This window comes from Malania oleifera, chromosome 11, assembly GCF_029873635.1.
Source record: "Malania oleifera isolate guangnan ecotype guangnan chromosome 11, ASM2987363v1, whole genome shotgun sequence".
NCBI classification, from domain to species: Eukaryota; Viridiplantae; Streptophyta; class Magnoliopsida; order Santalales; family Ximeniaceae; genus Malania; species Malania oleifera.
In genome coordinates, this window is record NC_080427.1 from 16763730 (window position 1) to 16783115 (window position 19386).

The 19386-nt window shown below is 35.0% G+C and overlaps 1 protein-coding gene and 1 pseudogene across 2 annotated transcripts; one reads left to right on the forward strand and one right to left on the reverse strand.

The window, feature by feature from the left end:
• The first annotated feature begins 5213 nt into the window (after nucleotides 1-5213).
• Nucleotides 5214-7760, forward strand: LOC131168091 (S-adenosylmethionine synthase 3-like; annotated as a pseudogene).
• A 372-nt stretch (nucleotides 7761-8132) lies between these two features.
• LOC131168092 (uncharacterized) lies at nucleotides 8133-17631 on the reverse strand. Of its 2 annotated transcripts, XM_058127294.1 has the most exons (6): nucleotides 17081-17631; nucleotides 14120-14217; nucleotides 13881-13952; nucleotides 13651-13775; nucleotides 8751-8823; nucleotides 8133-8666 (listed from the first exon to the last, which is right to left on the reverse strand). In XM_058127294.1, exons 1-6 carry the CDS (start codon nucleotides 17382-17384, stop codon nucleotides 8562-8564), a joined length of 777 nt encoding a protein of 258 aa, XP_057983277.1. In that variant the 5' UTR covers nucleotides 17385-17631; the 3' UTR covers nucleotides 8133-8561. The 2 variants fall into 2 exon arrangements, with proteins under 2 accessions (XP_057983277.1, XP_057983276.1); XM_058127293.1 differs by having other exon boundaries at nucleotides 8133-8823; nucleotides 17081-17627.
• Nucleotides 17632-19386: the final 1755 nt, after the last annotated feature.

Below are 19386 nucleotides of genomic sequence, written 5' to 3' on the forward strand. Positions count from 1 at the left end.
TCATATATTGATTGAAATGCATGTACAATGAGAAATCATAATAGAAAACAGTAGTTGTGGTTTATAGGAGCAAATCGTCGATGGTTTTCTCAAGATGACAAGAAATTGTCGACGGTTCTGGTGTTGTTATTTCAACTATTTGCTCTTAATATTAAACCGTCAACAATATGTATGAAACCATCGACGGTTTGCCTCGGGTTCCCAGCGCTAGTTTTGGAATATTAAATTTTGGGATGTTGAATAGGTTGGGTTTTGGGGGGAAAACCTCCGAGAGGGTTGTATATACGTTGTATATGTTGTAACTATGAATGTTCACGTCTTTGGACAAGAAGATAGTGAAAAACACTACCGTGTGCTCTTGTGGATGTAGGTATTATCGAACCACGTAATTTTTCATGTTATTATTTTATTGCTTTCATTATAATTTGCATTATTATTGTTGTGTATTTCATCGTTAAGTGCTGCATTCTAAGATCCATTTAATCTATTGTGCATTCGATTTTTCCAACAGAGTTTTTTTTTCGTATTTAGTTTTATTTATTTAAAAATATTTTTTAAAAAAATTTAAAAGAAACTTTATTTCTCCATTTGATGAATCCTAAAAAACGCTAGACATCCGGCGTCTTTTATTTTGGGGATAAAAAGGAGGGAGATGGAAACATCAGAAACAGTCTCGTGAAGCCTTCACTGCACTCACTATACACGTTGCACAGATGAGCCCTCCCCTCATTTCACCGACATACACATGGTGACTGCATATTTGTTTGTCAGATACAAAGACAACCCAACAACTACTTTCCAATTCTACACTTTAGCATTTTAAGGAAATTCCAACTTTCCAAACAAACATTACTTTTAAGTAGACACTTCAACAAAATTTAATCAATTACTTCTTTAAAATAAGTTTTAAGTTTCTTTCTTATTTAGAATATAAATACATTTTTATGTATTTAAATTTATGCATTTTTTAATAAAATCACAATAATTTTTTAAAAAAAAAACAACATTTTGAGTTAAGGACATCACATAGTTTTATTTATTTGAAGAAAAATATATATATTTCCTAGTAGCATGGATATAAAATTGAAAATATATATAATTGGTTAGAAAGAATAATATAAAGTTGTTCTAAGATATAGTAGAGTATAAAATATTGTTTCTTAATTCTTTAAGATGTGCCACATCACAATAATATTGCAATATAAATAATAAAAATATATTTGTCGTAATAATTGTAAAAAGAAGATGATAATATATATATATATATATATATATATATATTAAAACTCACTTTTCTAATAATTTCTCATGAGGAAATATATATTTATTATTTTTTTATATTATAATATTATTTATAAAATAAGTCCTACCAAGATAGTCCTTTGGACCGACTTAGGGACCTATCCAGGTACACCAAAATGTAGGGGTCAAAACATTACAATCTACTCATTGATGCAAACCTGATAATTTACTAAGCAAATTATAATACATTATAAAGAGTTAGGAAAAATTTTTATAATTTATTTATATATTAACTTTATATTCTTTTTTTTTTCAAGTAAACATATACTCTCAATTATATATATATATATATATATATATATATATATATATATTCCACTAGGTAACGTAATTTTTTTTTTCGTAACTTAATTTTTCCCACTTTCTTCAAGTAAATAAGATCATTTTTATGTCTTGAACTCTTTTTTTTTTTTTGAATTTTTAGTATTATTTTTCTTTTAAAAAGGCATAAATTAAAATGCATAAAAGAAAAAAAATGCATTTATTTTCTAAATAAGAAACTAAGAAAATAACTATTTATTATGTGAAGGAATAATAATTAAGATTTGCATGTTTTGTCAATGTAGGAGTAGTCACAATTTAAATAGATTAGTCTATGCATGATGTGGTAGACCAAGTCTACCTAATAATTTTTCTTTGTATTAGATATGGATATATTAAAAAATAAAATTGGATTGAAATTTGTCAAAATTATATTGAAAATTTTTCAAATTCACACAAATTCAAATAGAAAGTTCGAAATGCATGCTTGCAGTGTTAAAAGATTTAGAGGAAAATTCCTACCTTTTCAAATTTCAATCTAACCATTTTTTTTTTTATGGAAACCCAAGCATTCACATTGATAAATTAATCTTTAATTTCATTTTATCTATGAATAGGAGCTTTTATGATCTAAAAATAAATTCTTAAGTTTAAAATGCATTTATTGTAACGCCCCGACCCGCCACGTGGGGCCCGGTGTGCTACTTTAATGACGTTTGTGTACCTAATACCAAACGCATCATATAAAATGCAGCAGAAATAAAAGATACAATCCCCAAAAATCCATTACCAGAGTTTTATACTACCTTTATACACAAATAAATTCATTTTCTTATAATTACATCCCATAAAACTAAACAAAAATAAAATATCTATCTATACACACTACCTACATAAATTTATACCACTAGTTCGACTCCTCTAACCTACTAGACCCGATCTCTAGAATTTCCTGAAAAGATAGTTTGTAAAGTAGGGGTGAGGCACAGCTTAGTAAGAAAAATATTAAGTTAATGTCAGTGTGTGGCTAGTATGCATTTAATGTACAGAAAATAACTAGTTCACTAAATAAATAAATACATTTATAAAATCATTCTTATTTTACACTCACACACACAATTAGCCAAGATTAGGGAAGATTACCCGTCCATACAAGTAGCTTCCTTCTGCTCTAATATCATTACTGCTATTAAAGCACTCACCTTTCTCAACAAGCTCTCAAAATTATCTTATTAATTATTCGTATTCACATAAATTAACAGATATGCATATTAGACAATTCTTGTGACAAACACATAATTTACTTCCCCTATGACACGGGTTGTGCGGCCCGAAGGCTGGACTAAGCCTGGGTGATTAGCCCAAACAAAGTTAAAAAAAAAATAATAATAATAACATCCTCTACAAACACGTCTGCAGGCATCCACAGCAAAACTGCAGGTTTGCACCATTAATTCAACCTCGCACAGGCAATTGGCTGGGACCCCCTACACTTCTATCCAGAACAGTGTGGGTGCACATGGTACTAGCAACAGTACCGTACTTACAATACACTGGTCCTCAGGGTTCCTAAAGTATATCATGCAATTTAGATAATAGAAATCACAATTTAAAATATCAATTCACATATATTTCCTATTATTCCAAAAACCTGACCTCCAGCCACAAATACAATCCGGCATATAGCCGTCAATTAAAATTCATTCCTCAGCTGTCAAATAATAATCCTGACCCTTAACCAATCAAACAATACTCAGCCACTGGTCATTATTTCAAACTCCTGTATTTCATAAACAGATCCAGTATTTTTGCAAGCATTTCTAGTATTTCTCAAACAATTTAGTATTTCACAAACAATTCAGTATTTCAAAATCTCAAATCTAGATATACAATAATCTATACCAATTATATCATTTGCCACACGATTTTCCACATTTTAATATAACCATATAAACAAACAAGCTACCACCGTTCATTTTATTCAAAAATATCATACCAAATATCCTAAGTTTGTAAAATCTATTTCGAACGGTTGGTTTTCAAAATAATCTTTAATTTTTTAAATAACTAAATATATAACAATTTAATAAATTCATGTTTAATAAAATCCTAACTTAACTTAATCCCCCTTACCTAATTCCTTAAAAGCCTGATAAAACCCCGACCTATGTTCCACGGCGTTCAAAACCCATGAAACCCTAAAATTCAAATTTTATCATATTATTCATCACAATCTCCAAAGTATTTGTCCTTAAAAATCTCTTAAATTATAAATACCCTAAATAGCCTATTAAAAGCTTAAATTGTTAAACTTACCCCTAATTTAGGGTTGGTGCCCCAGAGCTCCAACTCGAAAACCCACTCAGTTAGATTGTAGAGAATCTCCCCACGAATCTCCTGACAATTTCCGCTTATTAATTGGACTTAAGATTTAAGTAAAATTGAGGTAAATGTGAACATTGACCTTACCTCAAGAGATATGCATAAGCCGCTCTCACGACAAATCCGTTCTGACAGATATGTTGATGGCGGAAAATAGAGTCCGGCAGTGTCTTCAATTTTCGATCGTAAATATTGATCGAGAAAATGAGGAGAGAAGGAGAGGAGACGAGGAAAGTGACGGAGAGTGGGAGAGGCATTGTGAGAGAGCGAGAATGTAGGCCTGTCTGTTTCATTTAATAATAATTAGTTAATTAATTAATTAATTAATAATTAACTTTTTTTTTTTTTTAGAATCACTAAATCCTCCTACAATAATTATTTTTGAAGCGTTACATTTATATTATAAAAATGCATAAATATAAATACATAAAAATGTATTTATATTCTAAATGAGAAAGAAAATTAAATCTTATTTTAAAGAAGTAATTGATTAAATTTTATTGAAATGTCTACTTAAAAGGCATGTTTGTTTCAAAGTTTGAATTTCCTTAAAATGCTAAAGTGTAGGATTGGACAACAGTTCTGGGGTTGTCTTTGTATTAGACAAATGCACTGTCGCCATGTGTACGTCAGTGAAATGACAGGAGGAGGGCTCATCCGTGCAACATGCACAGTTAGTGCAATGAAGGCTTCAGTAGACTGTTTCATATGTTCTAGGTTTTGTGGAGCCTAATTTTGATATGGATAATAACTCATTTTTCTTTTAATAAGAGATTTCTGTCCTAAGACTCAATCTATGGAGCGAAACATATAAAATGATTATTTTTTAGATGATTAGCTTAAACCGTCACACTTCACGAGAGAGAGAGAGAGAGAGAGTATTATATCGCCGCATTCTCTGTATTTTCTTCCTCATAATAGTGAAATCCCTACAACTCTGTGGACGTAGGTAAAATTATCGAACCACGTAAATACTGTCTTGTGCGTATGATTGATTTTTCTTTGACGTGCATTCTTTCTCTATTTTGTTTTTTCATAGATTTCAAAAATTTATTGTTAATTCCTAATAGTTCCACCTCTTTCCTTGCTATCCCCAAACTAAAAGTTGGATGGTAAAAAAACATCTTTTATCTAAAAAAATGTCAGATGGTCCTGCATTCTTTAAGATGCATGAAATGGGAAAATAAAGTTTTCCAAATTTTTCTTAAATATTTTTAAATAAAATAAGGGCAAAAACTACGGTTGTTGGTTGTTTGGAAGTTAAATAGCAGGAAAGGGGAACACGAAGAGGGCGGGTGAAGAGCAACTGAGTCGATGCCAGACAGCGCAGAATAGAGCGAATCAGACCCTGTCTGCATTATAACCTTCCCATATTATCCCTACATATTCTCCTTCAATTCCTCCTCCTCCCCCTCCTCCTTTGATCTCTTCATTTCTCCCCAATCTTACCTTCTTGCTTCTTCATAGATCCAGAGCTAGCTATAGACTATGCAGGTATGTATTCTCTCTGAACTTGTTTCCTTTCAATCGTTTCTTTAATTGCTCGTCGCCGTGTTTTGTTTGTGGCAAGTAAGGTTTAGATTTTGTCTTCAGTGGATCTAAAAGAGGTCTGGAGATTCTTTCTTCTGTAATGTATAATTTTGTGAGCTTGGTCCATCTATTCTATCTAAAATTCAGTGTCCAATTAACATAATTTTACGATCTGCATCACGCGGGGAACATTCGAAATTGTTATAGTAACAATTCCAGGGAATTTTTTCTAGTTTCTTTGGGAGGAGGATGTTTGTTATTATGTTCTCTGTGGGGAGGGTGATTTCATTACCTGAGTTATGAATCAGTTTTGTGCATATGATATTGAATCTTCTTTGTCGCATCTAATGACTGTCAGTTTGTTTTTTTTCGTGTAGATGATTATTTGATTTTTTTTTCAAGAAAGAAAATCTTTCAGTTTTGATCTGTAATGGAGAAAATAAATTCACCAAAACAGTTGGTATACCATGGATTTGGACATTTTTTAAATTTGATATTTTAGTGCTCAATTTGAGATTTTCCATTCAATCTTCTAATTTTTATTCACTTGGATCTCTTCACTTGATTCTGTATTTGGGAGCATGGAATAGATTTTGAATTTGGAGCGGTGTGGATTTGTATAAAACATAGTAAAAAACTGTATTGAATTTCTTTCAAATCATACAAGTCTAAATCCAAACCCTAAAACTTAGACCGTATATATAGTTTGTAGAGATTTAGTTATAAACACTGTAGAGACATTTTAAATTAATTTTTTCATTGGCTATATCATTCTGTGCTGTATATATAAAAGCATTAGATAGTGCCTCACGAATATTTTATTTGCATGAACAGCTAGTCATGAACTGCTTGTCCAGGGAATTGTCCTTGCATGTTTAGTGGAGAAGAACTAACACAGACTCTAGGGATGGATACTTTTCTCTTTACCTCTGAATCTGTCAACGAAGGCCACCCAGACAAGATATGCGACCAAGTCTCAGATGCTATCCTTGATGCTTGCCTCGAACAAGATCCAGAAAGCAAAGTTGCCTGCGAGACCTGCACGAAGACTAACATGGTCATGGTATTTGGTGAAATCACAACCAAGGCTAATGTAAACTATGAGAAAATAGTGCGGGACACTTGCAGAGGCATCGGGTTTGTGTCAGCTGATGTTGGCCTTGATGCTGATAATTGCAAGGTCCTTGTCAATGTTGAGCAATAGAGCCCCGACATTGCCCAAGGAGTTCATGGTCATCTCACCAAGAAACCAGAGGAAATTGGAGCAGGAGACCAAGGACACATGTTTGGCTATGCCACAGATGAAACTCATGAACTCATGCCTTTGACTCATGTTCTCGCTACCAAGCTTGGCGCCAAGCTCACTGAGGTGAGAAAGAACAAGACATGCCCATGGCTGAGGCCTGATGGTAAGACCCAAGTGACTGTTGAGTATCGGAACGAAGATGGAGCCATGGTCCCTCTCAGGGTTCACACGGTGCTCATCTCAACCCAGCACGATGAAAATGTCACGAATGAGCAGATCGCAAAGGATTTGAAGGAGCACGTGATCAAACCGATCATTCCATCGAAGTATCTCGATGACAAGACCATCTTCCACCTCAACCCGTCCGGTCGGTTCGTCATCGGCGGGCCTCATGGGGACGCAGGACTCACCGGCCGGAAGATCATCATCGATACATATGGAGGGTGGGGAGCACACGGTGGAGGTGCATTCTCAGGGAAGGATCCAACAAAGGTAGACAGAAGTGGTGCATATATTGTGAGACAGGCAGCAAAGAGCGTGGTGGCTTCGGGGCTTGCCCGGCGCTGTATTGTGCAGGTCTCTTACGCAATTGGAGTGCCAGAACCGTTGTCAGTTTTTGTGGACACATACAAGACTGGGAAGATACCTGACAAGGATATATTGGGTATAATCAAGGAGAATTTTGATTTTAGGCCAGGAATGATTTCAATCAACCTAGATCTTAAGAGAGGAGGGAATTTCAGGTTCCAGAAGACCGCAGCTTATGGGCATTTTGGGCGGGATGACCCTGATTTTACATGGGAGACTGTTAAGCACCTCAAGCAGAAAGCTTGACATGGCTAATATGATATTGAGAGATGTGAGCTGTAGTATCTGCTGAATTCGTTTTACTGTTCTAGATTCTTTTTCCCTGTTTTTTGGCAATTAATTGTTTTTGTAGCCTACTTTTTTTGGAGCTCAGAACTTTCTTGCGATTCATTCATCAAAATGTTTGCCTTGAAAGGGTTGATTAATACGTGACTCGATTGAATTGCGGCAATTGCCTCATATTGTTCCACCATTTATTAGGATAAATCACTGAAATTTTGTCTGAGTTTTTTACCAATACTCATCTATCAGAATTATAACAAGGCCACCTCTAATCAATAAAAAATTCGTATTATCACCAAGCAGGATTTGAACTTGGAACATCAAAATAAAAATAAAAAATAAAAAAGATTCATATATGCTAAGATGATAATGATATGCTTATGATTTAACATTGGAGCAGAAATCAGCTAATTACTCAGTAGTCAATAATTTTATTTTATTTTAAAATGCATAGACAACTGGTATTTTAGGATGAATGAGTTAAAAAATGCAAGTGGTGAACTGTTCCATCTTTCCTTAATTACTAGTAGACACCCTAAGATTCAATACTTAAATGAGTTGGAAATATGCATTTATCTCATGCTAAAAAATAAAGGGGAACATCAATATGCAGTCCAACCAGTGATGACGGTTCGGGACATCAAAATTTTAGGTTTCCAATTTCCTGTAAAGGGCAATGGACAACCAGTAATACAGGTCTGTCATCAAAAATACATTTAAAAACAATGCCCTTTTTTCCTCCCATCCCCCACATAGTCGATGCCATTTTGTGTTTGAATCATGAACGAGTGAAGCTTTGTGGCACAGCTAGAAATGATGCCTCTATGGTAAATTGCAACCTGTGTTTACCTGCCATTCACCATTTTTTCTTTTCTGAGTGGCGTGTAGTTTCGGCCTGCAGATTTTGGTACGAAAGAGAGACCACGGCACCAGGGATTCCAAATCATCAGAGCAGAACAGGAGATGCTTATTAGTAACTGAGGCCAAGTTGAAGTCCAAAAGCAGCATGGACTAGAAACAGAGTCATGATCCCACCACCCAAGATCCCATGAACATTCCTTAATCCTGGATTGCCCTGCATATGATTAAAACAGGAAGGCAAATGGTTGAATAATACAATCAAAGCAAGAAAAGTGAAGTGAATAAGGTTTTGCCCTACCTCAAACAATGCAGGTAAAATGGTCTGTATGGTCAGGAGAGCAAGGCCAATTAGACCTGTGACAGCATGAGGACTGCAAACCAATACATGAATATAGCTGTGTTACAACTTAACCAGAAAAAGAACAAGAAGAGAACTGATGCACCCAAGAAAATAAATGAAAACAGAATGGAATTTCTGTATTTCTTGAATTATTTTGTACAGCCTAATTTACAATATATATATATATATATATATATATATATATATATATATATAATACAATCGAAGGTTCTAAATAAGGAAACAATCTCCTAACAGAATCACTCTCAATAATATACAATCTTCTATATTTACCTACTTTCCTAATTTACTCAATATACATGAGGATACTCGGGATTTCTATACTCCCCCTCAAGTTGGATCATAGATATTGATCATATCCAACTTGCCAATGAAATCATCAAAGTTCTGTCGGGCTAACCCTTTAGTAAAGATGACTGCAGTTTGTTCCTTGGTAGGTACAAAAGTCATACAGATGGTTCCTTCTTCTACCTTCTCTTTGATAAAATGTCGGTCCACTACCACATGCTTAGTCCTGTCATGTTGAACTAGATTGAGAGAGATACCAATGGTTGCTTTGTATTCACAATAGAGTTTGATAGGAAATTTAACCGAAATTTGTAATTCTTCTAAGAATTTTCGTAACCACAATCCTTCACATATCCCTTGTGCAACTGCCCTGAATTCAGCTTCAGCACTACTTCGAGCCATTACAATCTATTTTTTGCTCCTACAAGTTACCAAATTTTCCCATACAAAGGTGCAATATCCAGTGGTAGACCTTCTATCTTCCCATACAAATTTTCCATCTCCACTGTATCATCTCCAGTTAGGATTATATCATCAACATACACTATCAGAATTGTTTTCTTACCACTTTCAGACTATTAGAAGAACATAGCATGATCATATTGCCCTTGTCGATATCCCTGATTCTTAATCACTTTTGCAAATCTGTCGAACCATGCTCTGGGAGATTGCTAGAGTCCATACAAGGATTTCTTGAGTTTACAATCTCTGTTTTCTTCACCATTCTTACTGAAACCTGGTGGTATAGTCATGTAGGCTTCTTCTTCTAACTTGTCATTTAGAAATGCATTCTTAATGTCAAGTTGTTGTAATGGTCAATCTAAGTTAGCTGCCAAGGACAGGAGGACCCGAACTGTGTTCAATTTTGCCACTGGTGCGAATGTCTCCGCATAGTCAATGCCATAGGTCTGTGTAAACCCTTTTACAACGAGTCTGACTTTATATCGTTCAACTGTCCCATCAGCTTTATATTTCACTGTAAAGACCCATTTGCAGCCTACTGGCTTCTTTCCTCTCGGAAAATTAATAACATCCCAAGTTCAATTTTTTCCTAGGGCCCACATTTCTTCCATGACGGCTTCCCTCCATTCAGGAATTTCCAGGGCTTCCTGAATGTTCTGTGGAATTTTTATCCTATCAAGGTTAGAGGTAAAAGCATGATACCCTGTAGAAATAGTTTTATAAGATATGTATTTTGACCAGGGATATAAAGTGCATGTCCTCATTTGTTTTCTGACTGCAATGGGTAAATTGATGTCATCAGGTGCATACTTATCAAAAGGAAGCTCATGGCCATTAATTACCTAACCAGGACTAGGCGTGGACTCATGGTTGCTCGTAGCTATCACCGGTTCCAACTCTTTTGGTGCCGCAGGTATGAGATTCTCCCTGTTCTTTGTTTTTGGCTTTCTTGAGTAAACAAGTATTTCCTTATTATTTTGTTTTTATGCATCTCCCCCTGAGTTTAAGTAATCATTTGCATATGACAGGTCAGGAAATGATGCAATGGGAGACTCAGTAGATGGGTCAGGGAATGATGCAATGGGAGACTCAGTAGATGGCACAGACTCAGTAGTAGAGAAATCAAAGAACCGATCTTCACTCCACTTCTCCCCCTGAAGAGAAGGCTTTGGGAAATAAAGAGTGGTTTCAAAAAACATGACATCAAGGCTAACAAACATTCTTTTTGAGATAGGGTCATAACATTTGTAGCCTTTCTGAGTAGGAGAGTAACCAATAAAGATGCATTTAATGGCACGAGGTTCCAATTTATCCCGATTGTGAGCATGAACATAAACAAATGTAGTACATCCAAAGATTTTCAAAGAGAGATTGGAGTGGAGTCAAGAGTTGGAAAAATATTCCTGGAATTTCTAGAGAGTGGCAAAAGAAAGAACTCGACTCGGCATTCGATTAATGAGATGTGTAGCTGTTAAAATGACATCTCCCCAAAAATAGTTTTTCATATTTGTAGTGAACATCAATGTCCGAGCTACTTCAAGCATATGTCTGTTTTTACGTTCAGCAACCCCATTTTGTTAAGGGGTATCCACACACGAACTTTGATGAACAATTCCATTTTCTTGAAGATAATGTCCCAAGATATCATTAAAATATTTCGTACCATTATTTGTACGAAAAATTTGGATGTGAGTTTAGAATTGTATTTGAATCATGGAGTGGAAATTGATGAAAACAAAACAGACCTCAGTTTTATCTTTCAACAAGTAAACCCAACAAATACGAGTATGATCATTAATAAAAGTAACAAACCATTTCCTATAAGTGTGATTAAGACAGCGTGAGGGCCCCCATAAATCACTATGAATCATAGTAAATGGGCGGGATGGTTTGTATGTGGACTTTGGGAAGGAATTACGCTAGTGTTTAGCAAGCTCACAAATTTCACATTGAAAATCAGAAGACATTTTATTTGAACAAATAGAAGGAAATAAATGTCTTAAATATTGAAAATTTGGATGACCCATCCCAGAATGCCATAACAAAATTTCACTATATTTAGAAATAGATGCAGAATCACAAATTGCACTATTACATTATTCACTCGTATTTGCCTCCTCAAAGTAGTAGTCCCTCACATGCCTTAGCACTACCAATCGTCTTCCCCGATGATAGGTCTTGGAAAACATAGTGAGATGAAACAAATTTAGGAGAGCAATGGAATCTTTTGTCAACTGGCTAATAGATAACAAGTTACAAGACAACTTAGAAACATGTAGGACAGTTTTAAAGTTATAGAATCAGATATTCGAATACTTCCTTTGCCTGCAGCAGATGAAAGAGATCCATCTACAATTTTACTTTCAAATTTCCAGCACATGGTGAATAGGATGAGAACAAATGATAAGAATCAGTCATATGATCAGAGGCACTCGAGTCAATTATTCATGATGATTTGTAATGGGATATAGTATTTAAGGCTGACAAAAAATTACCTCGGTGGGCTAAAGAACCAGTGCAAGACTGATTCGATGTTTGAATGGAGGAGAACATTTTATATAGCTGTTCCAACTACTTTGGACTGAAGACGACACTTGGAGTGGTATTGTTATTTTTCACACCTTATGACTTCTTAGCTGAATTATCAGTAGTAGCATGATAGCCACGATTTTTTTTATTTTGCTTTGGCTTCCAATCTGTAGGCTTTCCATGAATTTCCTAGCAAGTATCTTTTGAATGGCCTAGCTTGCGAAAGTGCTTGCACCATAATCTCCCTTTATGTGGCTTTTTCCCAATATCACGCAAGGGCTTTCGAAATTTAGGCCTAAACATTAGGCCCATTAGGTTTCGAGGTTAGGGCTGAAATTTTAGGCCCAATATGGCCGATAGGTGTCTTCAGCATCACATTTCGACAACTCTCCTCATGCCTCACCTCTGCGAAGACCTCTCGGGTCGATGGTAGGGGTCATTGGCCAAGGATCCTTCCTCGCACGTTGTCCAGGTTGCGTTTGAGGCTGGCCAAGAACTCGAAGACTCATTAGTTCTCGAGTCGTCTCTTGTAGCAAGTGCTGTCGCCAAAGTATTCCTACTCCTCCTCAACGCTCAGGTCGAGTTCCTGTTAGAGGTGTGTCATCTCCATGAAGTGATCAGTGACATCTCTCTCACCTTGCCTCATCTGCCACAATCGAGTCTTTATCTTGAAGATCTGAGAGTAGCTCTTGAAATCGGAATACGTCTCACGAACAGCATCCCAGACATCCTTCTCCATTGGTAAGAAAAGATAAATCTTTCTGATTAAAGGCTTCATCGAGTTTACAAGCCACGTAGTCACCATGGAATTTTCGGACTTCCATTTTTGCAGGGCTGCAACATTGGTTGAGACGGGCTTCTTCCTTTCACCTGTAAGATATCCTAACCTCCCTTTGCCTTCAATCACAAGTTTGATGGACTAAGCCCACTCACGGAAATTTTTTCCGTTCAATTTCTCCACCGAGAGTGGAAAGGCCAAGTTGTCTAGCCCATTCGAACCCACGATGGATGTGGCTTCAGATTCACCATAGAGATTTCTAAGGAGATCGACCCTCTGCTGTTGATAGTGTCGTCGGCCATTGCTAGCTAAGGTTTAGAAACCCTAGCTCTGATACCATGAAAACAGAATGAAATTTCTGTATTTCTTGAATTATTTTGTACAACCCAATTTACAATATATATAATACAATCGAAGGTTCTAAATATGGAAACAATCTCCTAACAGAATCACTCTCAATAATATACAATCTTCTATATTTACCTACTAATCTCCTAACAGAATCACTCTCAATAATATACAATCTTCTATATTTACCTACTTTCCTAATTCACTCAATATACACGGGGATACTCAGATTTTCTACAATAAAAAATAGACTAAAAACAAAATAGAAAGAAGAATAGAAAAAGATAGCTTTCATGTGTTAATACTTTTTCTTTGCAGTAGCATATATGGAGGAAAAAAGGGAAAGTTGCCATCAAACTTCAGCCAAAATCTAAAAAATTTCGAACTCAGTAACCAGGAAAGAAAACCAAAGGGGTATGATTCCAGGAGAACCTCTCAAAGATTGGTTTGTCTGAAGTGAGTAGAGAAGTGATTCCACCAGTTGCCCCAAGAGCAAAGAAGAAAAACATTCCACCTAGAAGTTTTGGGTGCAGGTCTTTTGCATTGGCCTTCTCTTCCTGAAAAAGAGTAATAGATACAGGTAATGGCTTTAACAAATACAGAACTACATCACTGCCACATAATTTCCCAATTAAAACACATAATTCTAACGGATTTCTTACTATATCATCAGAAAAACGTATTCGGAAACCCAGGTACGTTCCATAACCACCCATAGCAAACAGCACAACAGCCTATAAGATTGCAAGAGTGAGAATTATAGACGATCTGCTGATGTGAAATAAAAAGGTTTGGTTGTCAGATTTGCAGTCATTTTGAATGATCAACTTTCAAAATAAAATTCTGTCTGAAAATAATCACAATAAATCAAGGGTTAGGCAAGTGGAAGGAAGAGCTTAACCATGTTTCCAGGATGACCCCAATGCACAAGCCAACCTGGGAGATTCCATGATTTCACAAGCTCAACAAAAGGCCCAAACAGCGACCTCACTGCCCCAGCTGCCATTCAGACAATAAAACATTTTTGGAGTATTAAAAAGAGAAATAAAGATACCCTCTACAATGATAATACATACGCGTCAGTAGAGATCCAGCAGAACAGAAGAATTCTGCAGTAAGCATCAAGTATTTTATGACGGCAATATTTTAGGCCACTCAAAATTACCCAAAGGAGAAAAAGTGCTAATCCAAGTATAATTCTGCATGCCCACACTACAAAGGCGTGGAGAATCAAATTATCTATTAATCCTACTACAGTGATCTCCAGTCCATTATGGTCAAACTACTGGGAAATGTCATTCTTTTAGCTTCACAATGGGTCGGTAATGCTGCAGTCAACACCTCAAGATACAAAAGATTGAACACCATATGCTGTGCAAGCCATAACATCAAAAGTAAAACATGTCCAAATTTTCTACAAAATTATCAAAGGAGAAGCCTATCCTAAAATAGAAATAAGTCCACATTATCTCAAACTTTTTTCAAGAAAACTGGTCAATGCTGTCTATACCACACCAAATCCAAATTAATACACGCATGCGGTTCTTTTTTTTATTTTTCCAATTCCAAAAAACTGAGTTTTTTATTTACTGAGAAAACATATTCTTCAGCCTTTTCCTCAGCAGCCAACTCATCTTAATCAAAAGCTGCAATCTAATTACACAAAAGCTATTAGCATTAGCACCTTTCTAAGGGCGGGCTTGATATATATACCCTACAAAAAACATTTAAAATTGGTCATTTGGTCATGCATAATATATCTAAATAAAGTATTATATATTTTTAATGATTAGCATCTCTTGCCATGTCCCATCCTATATTTTTATAATTTTTCATGTCCTCAAAATTGTATCATGTCGCCTCCATGTTCCATGTCAATGTCCATGATTCCTAGCTCAAAAGAAAACTTGCCATATGAGGAACCATCTTCCTTAAGAACAAAAGGAAGTCCCTGAATGACTTGACTTCAGTGTGCATCAGAATACTACACCAGATAGTAGAGATTATTGACTAACTAGCACATACCTTACCAAATGATTCTTAATCTACGGTGATATGTCAGAATTACAGCCCCCCAAGGTGACTCAGGTGGTAAACTCAAGGCTCTCTGATTAAAATGTCAATGTTCAAGTTTTGGGGACTATGGCTCTCCATTTGAGATAATACATTAATATTTAAGTGGAGAAGAGTAGAGGAGCAGACCCTTATCCCGATGGAGTAGTCAAGTGTCCAAAGGGTCTCAGACACTACTGTTTCAAAAAATAGAGGATATATTAGCAATACAAAAAAATCAAATGGTTAGAACCACTGCAACTTCTATATCATGGGTCGATTTACTCGATTAGGTTATGTTTGATTTGTGGAATGTCTATTTCTAAGAACATAACTATTTACAGAAATGACTAAAAACTTTTTATTAATACAAGACATAGAATAAAATGACTATTTTGAAATTTCACTATTATTGTGTTTGGAAACATAGATTTCGGACACTGAATTTGGATTTAAGTGGATTTAGACAAATGTCAATTTAATTTTATATTACATCTCATCCAAATCTAATACAAATACAAATCTAAGGTCTCTCTAAATATAGGGCATGCCCATGGACTTAAATTTCCACGAAATTGTCGAAATTTCCAATTTCCATCACCCTCAAAATTGAAATGACAGTTGATTTTTGTCTTGCATAATTTCCGTCGAAATCTCAACAAAGCATCCGAAATTTATCGAAATCTCAAACTTTTAGCGAAACTTATCGAAATTTTAACTAACTATACAATGAAATTTCATCAGAATTCAAATAAGAGATTTAGGAGTGAAGTGAAATTTCTCTTTTAGTTTATTTTATTTATTTTATCGAAACAAAGGATTATTACTAGTGCTTTTGAAATTATATGAAAAAATAAACTTACAGTTACATTTTATTTAATCATTCATGTCTAAATTATCATTATTTGTATAATAAAAAATATTTAAATGATTTATGAATTTCATTTGTATTAACTGAATATGCTTAATGTACATTACCTTACAAATATGTTTTTTATACACATGACATTTTATAACTTTTTCACATCATTCAAAACATAGATGTATTTAATTTGTAATATATTAGTCTTAAAACTTATATTATTATGTTTGTTAACCATTTCTAAAGTTTCGCAAAGAATTCTATGCTTTACTACTAATTTCCATTATTTTTTTCAAATTAAAATTGAAATTGACATCGAAATCGAAATTTTCGTCGAAATTTCCGTACTTTTGGAGTTTCGAAATTTGAGTCGAAATTGAAATTTAAGACCTTGGGTATGCCAATGTCTATTCTAATCCTATTTCATGTTTAGGTGGACTAACATTAACTTTTACAACAATGACAATTTTCTAAATCATAATTTCCATAAAATTTTCTTATATTTTCATCTTATTCTATTCTATTCTTAGGAGAAGAAAATGTTCCTAGGAATACATTTTCCTTCTTAGTTTTAGGAGTCATATGTACATGTCTAGGCCTAAACAGAGTATGGGTGATCACTTTGTTTAAATCAAGTATGGACTTTGGGAAACTGCCTACCTATATGTCCGCTGCGTCTGTAATTCCTATCAATTATCAATACAAGAATTGAAGCAGTACCCCAGCTGTGCCCTTTTTGCATAAATCTACAGTAAATGAAAATTAAGCTTCAGCCAGAATTTAAGTTGTCGTGGCTAAGCTACAGGGTTTCAAACTCGGGCACTAAATCGAAATGTACCATCTACGAAAGAGGATCTATGAAGCTGAAGATCATCCAAGATGGTGAATCTCGACTAATTACTGCAATAAAAAGTTTCAAAAGCTGAAAATTGAACAAAATATTATTACCTCCAGGAAGAGCAGCCACAAGAAGAAGCGGGAACGGTGTGAAGGAGAAGAGGAGAGTCTCACTGGGTGATTCCATGTCGTCGTCTTCATAAACCTCATCAACAGATTCACGACGCTCAACCCTCATGGCAGAAGAGCGCATGAGGCGGAAAGCCCCTCTCCCTCTTGCAGAAGACATTGATGCGCCGGAAAATGGGCTCCTGGGGATGTTGCAGAAAGCTGATGGGTTTTTGGGAAATGAAGTTTGGGGCGGAAGAAGGCAAGGAATTTTCAGAACAGAAGAAGGATTCACCATGGTCGCCATTTGTGTGCAATTGAGGCCCAAGACCACAGCAGAAGTGATTAATTTGTTTGTCTGGAAAAGAGATAGAAATGTTGGGGATTGTAAAAGAGACACGCCGGCTTGTGCATAACTTTACACGTGGTCTCAACACGCCCCCTCCTGGTAATTCTTGGGATCGTGGCGCGCTGGGGTCCGATGATGCCAGAAGAACTTCCATGCAGCAAAATAGGTTAGAGTAGGCTGATAGTAGTAGATAACCGCGGTGTGTGATCCATGCATGTACTGCACTGTTAATATAATGGGATGGGCGCATATCACAATCCACCGAATTTCATTCTCGAAATTTGCTGATAGAGTTTTAATTTAATCACAACTTTAATTTGTGTTAATGCTATTAAACATCACGACCGTAAATGACGACCGGTTTTGCATAATGTTTGTGTATTTTAATATTATTAATATATTATAATATTATTATTTTATTGTTATCATGGAAAAAAATATATATATTTGGATTGGGTTGTGGTCATTCATTCATGTATTTCATAAATGCATAAGATTAAACTTCGCGATGCAACGTAAATGACGACGAATTTTGCATAATGTTTGTGTATTTTAATATTATTATTATATTATAATAGAATTAATTTATTGTTATCATGGAAAAAAAGATGTACTTGAGTTGGGTTGTGGTCATTCATTTATGTATTTTATAAATGCATAAGATTAATTATATGAATGTACCTTAAATTTAAACTTGTATCTACTTAATATAATATATACATATTTTATTTATTAAATACGTGGAGAATGAAAGGTAATTTGTGCCTATAAATAAACTCTTGAGGCATTAGAGCAATACGCCAATCTCTTCTCTTCATTCTCATCAAATCATCTTTCTTTTGAGTTTGGAGAGTTTGACAAGCAAGAAAAGGTATTTTTTGTGGAGCTTTAGACTCCTCCGCTTGTGCGAAATTGGAGAGAGTCATACAATTCAAATTGGATTGTTGTATCCTGAGGGAGATAAGTTTTGAGGAGTTCTGTTGTACCGATTCGTGGGCTAAAATAATAAACCACAGAGGGTTTGAATCTCCTTAAAGAGAACGAGATATCCGTGTCTCAACTTATTTGTGAATCGTGGTTTTATTTTTATTTTATTTGTATCTAAATTTTATCATTTTATATTATTAGTTTTTCTAACAATTTTAAGGTGATTCACAATATGGAGCCTATAGTTGAGAAACCGAATAAAAGTGTTGGAGATCCCAACAAGCCTTTTCAGTTTAAAGGAGCCCACTTCAAAAGATGGAAAGGTAAAAAAATTCAAAAGGCTTTGTAGAACAAGCATGATATCGAGGAGGCAAGAGGGCAAGATGCAATTATGTAAGAAAATGGTAACACCAATAACGGTAATACTACAAAGGTAAAGTTACTTGCTTTCGAACATAATATTTTGCCCAAAAGTCTTTTTCCTAAAAACGCTCAATCAAAACCTAAGAAGAGAAATGTGAAAAATAATTGTAGACCTCACAAAATGAATAGGGACAACCCTAATCAAAAGAATTTGAACCAAAGACCTCTTACAAGAAAAACAACAATATTTGTTATGTTTGTGACAAAAGTGGGCATATTGCTCGAATTTGCAAATTTCGTAAACGTGGGTCTTTTTCTCAATCTAATATAGTTGAGGAACTATTTGTGGCAATGCTTACTAATATAAATATGGTCCACAATATTCATGGGTGGTGGGCAGACTCGGGTGCTAATAGGCATGTCCGTTATGATAAATCTTCATTTAAGGTGTATACTCCTTTGAAGGAACCCAGATATATGCTCAAAAAAACCATTTAGAGACGAAAGATTTAAGTGAGGTTAATGTTATTTTAGGCATGAAAATTACAAGAACGTGTGATAGTATATTTCTTAATCAGTCGCATTACATTGAAATTTTTTTGAATAAATATGGTTATGATAAGTGTAAGCATGTTACTACTCCTTTTGATTCAAGTAATCACTTATTTCT

Coding starts and splice junctions, on each gene's coding strand:
- LOC131168092 (XM_058127293.1), bottom strand. CDS start 17,384: ATGGCGACCATGGTGAATCCTTCTTCTGTTCTGAAAATTCCTTGCCTT. Junction 14,218..17,080: donor TGTGGCTGCTCTTCCTGGAG/GTAATAATATTT, acceptor TCTGAATGGCAG/CTGGGGCAGTGAGGTCGCTG. Junction 13,953..14,119: donor GGGGTCATCCTGGAAACATG/GTTAAGCTCTTC, acceptor GCAATCTTATAG/GCTGTTGTGCTGTTTGCTAT.